This window comes from Hydra vulgaris, chromosome 13 (genome assembly GCF_038396675.1).
Source record: "Hydra vulgaris chromosome 13, alternate assembly HydraT2T_AEP".
NCBI classification, from domain to species: domain Eukaryota; kingdom Metazoa; phylum Cnidaria; class Hydrozoa; order Anthoathecata; family Hydridae; genus Hydra; species Hydra vulgaris.
In genome coordinates, this window is record NC_088932.1 from 9,046,588 (window position 1) to 9,058,164 (window position 11,577).

The 11,577-nt window shown below is 28.1% G+C and overlaps 1 protein-coding gene across 1 annotated transcript; it reads left to right on the forward strand.

Annotated features, from left to right (window-relative positions):
* Positions 1 to 432: 432 nt before the first annotated feature.
* On the forward strand, positions 433 to 1,533 carry LOC136089610 (jerky protein homolog-like). The gene is made up of 2 exons (XM_065815662.1): positions 433 to 886; positions 944 to 1,533. Exons 1-2 carry the CDS (start codon positions 433 to 435, stop codon positions 1,531 to 1,533), a joined length of 1,044 nt encoding a protein of 347 aa, XP_065671734.1.
* The last annotated feature ends 10,044 nt before the right edge of the window (positions 1,534 to 11,577 follow it).

Sequence of the window (11,577 nt, forward strand, 5' to 3'; positions counted from 1 at the left end):
ATAATTTTTAAAAAGATGTATTTTTAAAGATTTGAAATGTTTTTTTACCCGCAAATGTTTTTTTATTGCTTTCTTAAGAAAATCTTTAACAGTAAAAAAAAGTTTGTCTAGTTTTTTTACGGCTTAAAACTTATATAATTTTTTTGATAAAAGTTTAAAATAGTTGTAAAAACATTGAATATTTTAAATTTTATCAAAAAATATAAGTATTTTTTGTATATCATTGTTTAATCTTTTACACGGTAGGTGATTACGAAAATTATAATAGTTAGCACTTACCGTTTATAAAAATATTTTTTCGGACGCGTTTTATTTTGTAAAGTTTTCTCTCTAAAAAACCATTTCAGTTCAACTCAATTACCAATTAAAGGTAATTTAACCCAAGGGAGTATTTATTTGATATGTTTTTTTATACTTTATTTATCATGTGAAATGAATTCGATTAGAAAGATGCAAGGTTCAAAAAAGAAAAAAAATATTCGAAAAAAGCTTTTGTATTCAGAAGAACAACTGCATGCAGCACTTAGAGCTTTAAATAAAGGTGAAAAAATTTTATGTGTCAGCAAAAAGTTTAATGTTCCTGAAAGTACCTTACGCGATAAATTATCTGGTAAAAGCCAACCCAAACGGCAAAACTCTGGCTTTAAATCATATCTTGGAGAAGAAATAGAGAATGAATTGGTTGCTTGGTTAATGCAGTGCGCTAACATGGGTTTTGCGATTACAAAAAAATTATTAATTAAGGCGGTACAAAAAATAGTTACAGGGCGAGGTATAAAAACACCATTTAAAGATGATATCCCAAGTAAAAACTGGTTTTATAAATTTATGCGTCGTCATAAGGAATTATCGCAAAAACGAGCAGAGCATATTAGTCGAGCTAGAGGTCTTATAACTGAAGCATCGATAAGAAAATGGTTTAATGAGGTGTAGGAATTATTAGGCGATGATGCGCAATACCTTAATGATCCATCTCGTGTTTTTAATTTAGACGAAACTGGCTTTGAGTTAGCACCAAAAACTGGAAAAGTAATTGGCATTAGAGGAAGAAATGTTTATGAAGAATGCAACAACAGCGATAAGGAAAACCTTACAACTTTATTTTGCGTAAATGCAAATGGTCAATTTGCACCATCATTAACATTGTACAAGTATGCTCGAATGCCAAAAACTATTGCTGCTGCACCACCAGGTTGGGGACTCGGTAAAAGTGACAGCGGCTGGATGACCGCCGAATGCTTTTATGAGTACTTCACAAATGTGTTAATACCATATTTGAAATCTATTAATACACAATTACCTATATATATGTTCATGGATGGACACCGCTCGCATCTGTCTAAAGAGCTCAGCATGTATTGCTCTTCGGAAAGAATTCATTTGATTTCGTTGTTTCCTAATGCTACACACATCTTACAACCATTAGATGTGTCAGTTTTCGGACCAATGAAAAATGGCAGAACATTTGTCGGCAATTTAAATTGGATAACGATTTTAATGAAATTTGCAAAGAAAATGTACCAATGTTGTTGAATAATTTTGTTATGGATCCAAGTATGAAAAAAAATATTATTAACGGATTTAGGTCGACAGGTATATTCCCATTTAATGCGAACAATGTTGATTATAAAAAAGTAATTCAACGTGTTAAATTAAATTCCACAATTGATAATAATGAAACGAATCTTTTAAGCCATAATAACGTGGGAAACTTATTTGAAGACAACGTTGCACCTGAAGTATTGCTACAGTTTGAAAAAACTGGAAATAAAGAATGGGGAGGTAAAACTGACTTCAGAGAATTATTTAATTTTTGGAAAAAACTAAAATTTAACGATAGGTCCAAACAAACCATAAATTTAATAGAAGCCAACAATAATGTATTGAACAATGAAATCGATAAAGAATCGTATTTAGATATTAGCAGTACGCAAAATGAAATCGTATCTAGTAATGTTAGCGAATTTGGAAAAAGCGTAATAATTGATGAACCCGGTGAAAGTAAATCAGCAGCAGAACCACCAGATTCAAATAAACAAATAATAAAAGATATAAACCTATTACACGACTTTCTTTTATGGCCAAAACAACCAATCACGAAAAAAAGGCTGAAACAAGTTGAACGATTACCGAGCGTTGTAACTTCAGCCAAATGGTTAGAGATTCAAATAACTAGAGAAAATGCAAAGGAAGAAGAAGATATCAAAAAAATTGAACGTAAAAATAAAGCTGCTGAAAAAAAAGAATTGAAAGAAAAAGAAAAACAAGAAAAAACTAAAAGAAAACAAGCTGTAACAAAAGAAAATAAAAATAAAAGACAAAAAAAAAAAAACATTTAAAAAAAAATTTAAAATGAAAAAAAATCTAAATTCAGAAAAAAGCTTTGGTGGATAATTTTATATCGAATGTCTTCTTTGTTTTGTAATCATATTAAATTTATGTATTTTTTTCTTGATTTAAATATATAAAAGTAAAATTAAAATATACGATTTTTTTTTCATACACGGTAGGTGGAGAATCGATTACGGTAGGTGGTGCTTTATCGCGGTAGGTGAAGAAACGTACTAGATCTTACAAAAAATTAAAAATAACATTAAAAAAATAACTTTATTCAAATTCGAATTATATAATTTAGTTAATAATTGAGTATAAAATATTAATTCGAAAACCCTAAATAAAAATCTGTTATGGTTTTGGAGTAATGAAGTTTTGAAGTTAAAAGTTTTCTTAAAGTCGCGGTAGGTGGTGCCATGACCCTACATGCATCTTGTGTGTTTAGGTGTAATGCGTCGCATGTTGAATTACCTGAAAAAAGGACCATGTGCGAAAATATCTGCTGCTCAAATTTCAGAGGTATCTCAAGTACTAATTTCTTTTAGTGGATGTATGCCGAGTGAGTTTGCTAGACAACCTCGAAGTTTAAAGGAATTGGATAGATGGAAAGCAACAGAGTTCAGACAATTTTTATTATATACCGGTCCAATTGCATTAAGAGGTGTTGTCTCAAAGGAGTTATATGAACATTTTTTAACCCTAAGTATTGCTATGAACATATTGTTACAAGATGATGACGATAAGCGTGTTTCATATTTAGATTATGCGCATGATTTGCTTAAGTATTTTGTGTATCAAGCCAAGTATATATATGGTAACACATTTACAGTTTATAATGTCCATAATCTTTTGCACTTAGTTGATGATTGTCGTAATAATTTTTGTTCTCTTAACAGAATATCATGTTTTCCTTTTGAAAACTTTCTTCAAAGAATTAAAAAGAGCATACGTAATTCTTCCAATCCAGTCGCTCAAGTATCAAAACGGCTATCTGAGTATAAACATTTTTTTGGAGGGTTACCTACAAAAACTTTAGAGACTAAAATCTCAGCTAACAGAAAAGATAGGTGTTTTTTGCTACACAACTCTTCTATTGCATTTGTAAAGGTTAAGAATAGTGATGGTACATTTCAGTGTAATGTTCTCAGCACTAAATATTTAGACAATGTATTTGACACTCCAGCTCCATCAATGCAATTTAGTATATCATTATTTCGAACTATAAATTTTAATAAAGTTGTCCAGAGAACACTGAGTGTTGCTGATTTTCAAAGAAAGTGTGTTTGTTCAGAAGAAAAAAGAGGCTCATCAATATTTCCATTACTGCATTATGATGAAAAGTTGAAACCATGACTTTTTTTTGATATAATCTTTTATTTTTGTTTTTCTTTTTATTCAAAATTCTTCTTTTTGAAAATTACGGTTTGTTAATTTTTATAATAAACAGTTAGCAGTAGGTTTTAATATATTTTTTATATGTTCAGTTTCTATTACTTAAAAAATACAAGGTATTGTTTTAGAAAAAAATTGTAAATCATTAAAACTTAAAGTAATGCCAATTCAATATATATATATATATATATATATATATATATATATATATATATATATATATATATATATATATACATATATATATATATATTCGAGACTTCTTTAAATCAAAGAAGTTAGGGTAGTAGGTAAAGCATAAAAATACTCAAAAATGGATTCAGCAAGTTTACACAAAGCAGACAATTAATTTTTTTCTGAATAATTAAAATGAATACTTTTATTTTTTGCTCTGTTAGAGAAGCACTTTTTATAGCCCATATGGGATCAGATGTTTTTTATAAATACACACAGATAAAACCGCTATTATTACTAATTGCTATTGTTAACTGCTACAGTTTAAACTATAGCAGTTAATATCATATAGTTACACTATTTTTTTTATTATAGTAAGTACTATATTTAAATATTATATAAATATTATATTTTACTTATAGTAAATACTATAGTTTTTATTATACTACAGTTAAAATGTCTTGGTGCCGAGCAGTATGGCTAGAAGGATCTGTAGAAGAAGAGCTAACAATCCCTTCTGTATGGGTTGAAGGATCTGTGAATGAAAAGCAGTTTGTGAGGTGGCCTAATGGTATAAATGTTTTAAAAGCTTGTAAGCAACAGGCAATACCACAGAACGATTGGTTTAGCTTTCCCCTTCTTAAGGAAAAGTGTCGTCATAGTAAGTATTGCAAAACTTTTTCACTTACTTGTTATTAACAGTTAATTATTCCAAACCTAGTTTGAATAAAGAACTGTTTGTACAAGTCTCAAGTTTCTACTTATTTTCAACCTTTACTTATTGTTACACATTCATTTACAAATATAGATGATAAAGCAGTGTGTGAAGGGTTTGATTTTACGAGTGAGGAATCTGAAGCACCTTCTAGCAAGATTGAATTTGGTCAATTGACCCATGAAAATAAAAAAGGAACTAAATATCAAAAGATACATAAAATGCGTATGTTTTGTTTGTTTGTTTTATTTTATTGATATATATTTTACTATTCTTGAGATATGTTTTGTATTATATATATACTGAGCACAACTTTTATTTAGCTGTATGTCCTGAAAAGCCCATGTTTGTCAGAGCTAGGTCGCGATCTCCTTACAATGTTTCTTCTTTACAAAATCCTTTAGTAGAATCTCTTGTTATTCCAGAACTTGAGTCACGTTTTAAACAGCCAATTTCAAAATTATATGGTTCAAAATCTTTAACACAGCCACAGTCAATAATACCTACTTCTTCTAAAAGTTGTTTTACCTTTTTGTCACCTGCTGTAAAGTCAACCTGCCAATCCCAATTATTATCTTCAGTAAAATCTAAAATCCCAGTAAGACAATTGTCCCAACCAAGGTCTTCAATTTTAGTAAACCAGCCATCAAGCCAAGCCAGCCAAACCAGCCAAGTTAAAATGCCACCAGTAAATGCAGCTCAAAATACCAAAACTTCAATGTCTAGATTTCCTCTTCCAGAAGCCAGTAAAATTATTTATTTTTAATATTTTCATTTCACAAGTTACTTTTTCACTTTTACTACCTTTAACTGTATTGTATTTAGTTTTACTATGAAGATTTATATTAAAAGAAATAAAAAATTTTTAGGGTATTATTTGTCTATTTACCCCAATATTTATCTTAATCAATTATCTATCAATATTAGATATATTTTGTAAAAAATGTAAATGTATAAAATAATAATCTAAAATTTTAGAATTCCAATACAAAGTAATTCATTTACTGACACAAATTCTTGAAGAGCAATGCAAGATTGGAACACATTATGAACCTGAACATTCTTTATACCATGTGCAGCAGTTTGATAATTTGGAGGAGTTTGAGCGGTTTGATGAAGAACTTTCTGACGTAGCAAAATGTTCTCTTTTAGTAAGTAAATGTATTAATGTATTTTTTAGTAATGAATGTACACACACACACACACACACACACACACACACACACACACACACACACACTCACTCACTATAAAATCATATTGATTTTAGAAAAGACGGTTAACAATGGTTGGCGGCATGTCATGCCACGCAAATGTCAAAGCGATACTTTTAAAGTAAGTTTGTCAAAAAAAAAAACTTTATAAACCATAGACAATATACTGCTATTTGCATTTTCTTAGTTTTTAAAAATACTTAGTAATTATCCTATAGTATTAAAATGTGAAAACAATTTTTTATACAGAAAACGATTTTTATACATATTTCAGACTTATGACCAACAAGTTGATGGCAAGTTATAACATGGAGGGTAAAAACAAAAAAGCCTTTAAGAAAACAAACGTAATCAGAGTGATTGTGGGTATATTATTTTCTGTTAAAAGATATTTTTAAAAGATTTTTTTACGTTTTTATTAAAAAAAAAAGTGTTTAATTTTCTGCAAAATTGTATTGCACGACTTGAATTAAATAAAATATATAAAACACAGAGGGTTTTCAGTGAATCAAGGAAATCAGATATCAATCTTATATATAGAATATTAAAACTATTAGTTAAGTTATATTGTTCTTGCTTTCAAAAAAAGTATATAGTTTATAGCTGATAAATTTTTGTGTCATTGTAGATAGCATGCCGAAGTATACACTAAATGAGGTGCACCAGGCGATTGGTAATGTTTTGAAACGTGCACCAGATAGAAAAGATGGCGGTGGACGTGGCTGTAACGCAGAAGATCAAGATTTATTTTAATAATAAATCTCAATTATTCTTAATGAGTTGTTTTCGTTTTTAGTTTTATTGATGTTTTGAACTAAATGATGTCGATGATGATGTTTTGAAGTGGAAAGTTTCGTAATTGTCACTTGTAACAATACTGAATTTTCCAAATTGATTTAAAAATTTACACATACCTGACTATTTTTATAGCGTCTTAAGTCGAATTGACTCGAAATAGTCATTTTTAAGTCGAATTTGTAATTGCAATTTAAGTCTAATTTGAAAAATTCTCGAGTATAATTTGAGCGTGCAGAGTACGTCTGAATTCGAATTTGAACGTACAGTGTAAGTTCTAATTTGGACGTACATTGTACATTCAAATTTGTACGTCATTCAGTATTTCCAATCTGAACCAAAATTGAACTAAAACTGTACGTTCCGTCCGGACGTCTTTTGTACGTACAATGAACGTACCCGTGCCCGCTGGGACGTGAACGTCTTGTTAAATGTTCTTACGTGATGCTCTGTGATAAGACGTTAAAGACTGGTTGGGGCACCTAACATAAAGAAAATAAAATCTTGTTGAATATTGTACATTATCGAATAATATCGTACAATATTGAAGTTAATATCGAGTTTTTAAAACTCTTGAGAAAAATGTTCAATTTAATATCGGAGTTTGATACTAAGTTGTTTTAATATCGTAATATCGACAATATCGACTTTTCTAAATATCGAAATAGCTTAGTAATTTGTGTTAAAATACAAACACCTTTACTTATATGATACTGGTAGAGGGGTTGGTGATTTAAATCAAATTTCATTATTTTTATTCCATGCAATGACCTGGGTTATTTAAATAAAAAAAAGTGACTATTAACCAAAATTCTAAAAACATAATTTTCAATTCTATTTACAGAGAAAAAGCAAACCTACAAGGATCACCATATGTTCATTTACTCTACCCGATAATATAATTACTGTCAAATTTTTCTTGACACGACAGATTTTGTTTCGCCCTCAGCAGGATCATCAGTTGACAAGTCCACTGATGGCAAAACAAATTTTAGAAGAAAATCAGGATATTGTCTTGCTAATTTATTATTGCTCTGATATTTAAGAACATTGAGCACTCTATTTGTAGAATATATTAACATAATTTAACTACATGCATTTGTATATAAATATATATAAAATTAACGTCAAAAATGACGGAGAAGCGATTAGAATGGGCAAAAAAATATAGAAATTGGACTGAAGACGATTGGAAAACGGTATAACAGATTATTTTATTAAATAATTCTTCAAATTTTTTAGATAATCCATGCATTGTGGTCAATGAACCATCGTATAATATTTTTAGGTTTGCTTTAGTGATGAGAGCACGTTCCAAGTCTTATCAAAAAAAGCACAATACGTGAAAAGGAAGGTTGGAGAGAAATATTTAAGTAGCTATATTATTCAAACCGTCAAACATCCAACCCCGGTGATGATTTGGTTGGTCATTTGTGGGAAAGGAATGGTAAGGCTGTACATTGTTCAAGGGATAATGAACCAGGTGCAGTATAAAAATGTCCTGGAACAAAGATTGTTACCCTAATTGACGGAATGGTTTGGTCCACAGGAAAACAAAACATTCATGCAAGATGGAGCACCATGCCATACGGCTAAGTCTATGAAAATCTTTTTGAAAGATAAAAATATTCCTTTGATGGACTGGCCGGGAAATTCGCCTGATCTCAATCCTATAGAGAATGTTTGGGAACTATTAAAAAAGGAGGTGGCCAAGGAAAATATTACAAACAAGGTGGTTCTAATAGAAAGTATTATAAAACATTGGAACCACAATGCAAGATTGCAGGAAATGGCAGATAACTGCTTAAAAAGCATGCCTAAAAGGGTACAGGCAGTAATCGATGCAAAAGGGGGGGGGTTACAAAATATTGATTGTAACTAAGATATTATATGAATATTTTTATTAAAGTGTATTTATTCTTATAAAATGGCAATTTTTTATTAACACACAACCTGATTTTTTATTAGAATACGTTTTTGGTAGATAAAATTGTAAAAACTAATGGAAAATCACAATTTTTCTAGAGTCTCTAGAAAAATGTAGGTGGCCATAATAAATTGTCATACGACTGTACATATAAATTAACGTAGAAAAACAACTTTTTCTATGGTACTTAAAGTTTCATGCCTATACGGCAATCATCGGCCATTGAATCCAAATTCAAAAACAAACAAAAAAACCCGCTAAAAACTACAAAATACTGTGTATTTAGATCGCTAAGCGTTTGTTTTTTCGTTGCCATCAAGTATGTTTTAACGTCACTAAGACATACTTGATGGCAACGAAAAAACAAAATATTAGCTAATCACTGGTGTCAATGTAAGATAAGAAGAATTTATTCTTGTGCCTGCATTTTGAAATCAACTCATTTCGTTTATTTAACGAGTTATCACCTTTATATGTTAAAATAAGGAATTTTTCGTATAAACAAAGATTGCAAATTTTTGACGAAGTGTTTTAAGGATTGCAACGTTTTGCAATTTTCCAGTTAATTAAGGGTGTAAATATTTTGTCTTTTATGTCCAAAATTTCTTTAGACAATTTTGTATTATTTATATATTTAATAATGTTCAAAGATTTTAGATGGCTAGCATACTGAAATTTAAATGGAGTTTCACATAAGTCAAAATATTCTTTTTCTTTGTAGTCAGGTTTATTTGACGACACAGTCGCTTGATAAACGATGTTCTTCAACAACACTGATTGTTCATGGGACAGAAGGATTTATTGACACAGTTGCATGTTTTTTCCTCATCTTTAAGTTGGCTATATAATATCCTGCGATTGTGCGAATTAATGATGGACTTGATGTTTGACATGATAGAGATGATGGTCTAGCAAGTTTTAAGAACTGGAGTGGCCAACAGATGGAAATAATTAAAAAGCACTTCGTGAAAATTTTTTAATAATAATGATCTTATATCCATCAGCTGTAATCTTAAAATTGTTAATTATCTGGACTTAACGTTAAATTTTAATGACATTCTTTACAACCTTACTGCAAGCCTGGTAATTCCATCATTTATATAAATGCTGCCTCTAACCACCCTCCTAGTATACTAAAAAGCCTTCCTCAAACTTTCGAACTAAAATTGTCAACCAACTCTTCTAACGAAAATATTTTTAAACAATCCATTCCTCCTTATCAAGATGCATTTAAATCAGGTTTTATCTGCAAATTCGCCTACCATTCAAATAAAAAACAGATCCCGCTCAAAAATCACAAGCGAAGCATAATCTGGTACAACCCACCTTTCAGTACCAATGTTGCAACAAAAATAGGAAGTCGTTTATTGAACATGGTAGACCTGCACTTTCTGGTTGGTCACAAACTTCGTAAGATATTTAATCGAAATACCATTATAATAAGCTACTCATGTATGCCAAGTCCATCATTAATTCGCACAATCACAGGATATTATATAGCCAAGTTAAAAATAAGGGAAAAACATGCAATTGTGTCAATAAATCCATCTGTCCCATGAACAATCAGTGCTTGTTAAACAACATCGCTTATCAAGCGACCGTGTCGTCAAATAAACCTGACTACAAAGAAAAAGTATATTTTGGTTAATGTGAAACTCTATTTAAATTTCGGTATGCTAACCATCTAAAATCTTTTAACATTAATAAATATAAAAATGATACCGAATTGTCTAAAGAAATTTCGGACATAAAAAAGACAAAATGTTTACACCCTTAATTAAGTGGAAAATTGTAAAACGTTGCCATCCTTATAACACTTCGTCAAAAATTTGCAATCTTTGTTTATACGAAAAATTCCTTATTTTAATATATACGAAATGAGTTGATTTCAAAATACAGACACAAGAATAAATTCCTCTTTGCTTTCATTGACACCGGTGATTATCTAATATTTTGTTTTTTCGTTGTTATCAAGTATGTCTTAGCGACGTTTAAGATTCCACTACACAGTATTTTGTAATTTATAGCGTTTTTTTGTTTTGTTTTTGAATTTGTATTCAATGGCTGATGATTGCCGTTTAGGCATGAAACTTGAAGTACCATAGAAAAAGTCGTTTTTTTATCGTTAATTTATGTATATATATATATATATATATATATATATATATATATATATATATATTTATATATATAAATATATATATATATATATAAATATATATATACATATTTATATATATTTATATATATATATATATATATATATATATATATATATATATATATATATATATATATATATATATAAATATATATATTTATATATGTATATATACACGTAATTTATGTATATATATATATACATACATATATATATATATATATATATATATATATATGTACATATATATATATAAATATATATATGGTATATATTTATATATATATACACGTAATTAATGTATATATATATATATATACATATATATATATATGCATATATATATATATATATATTATATATATATCTATATATATATATATATATATATTTACGCGTAATTTATGTATATATGTATACATATATATATATATATATATGCATATATATATATATATAAACATATATATATTATATATATATCTATATATATATATATATATATATATATATATATATATATATACACGTAATTTATGTATATATATATATATACATTTATATATATATATATATATATATATATATATATATATATATATAAATATATATATATCATATATTTAAATATATATTTATTATATATATTTATATATATATATATATATACACGTAATATGTATATATATATACATATATATATATATATTTTTTATATATATATATAAACATATATATATATGTTATATATATTTATAAATATATATATATATATATATATATATATATATATGTATATATATATATATATATATATATATATATTGGTTTTCGGAAAAAATTATCTCTTTTTTAATATTTTATA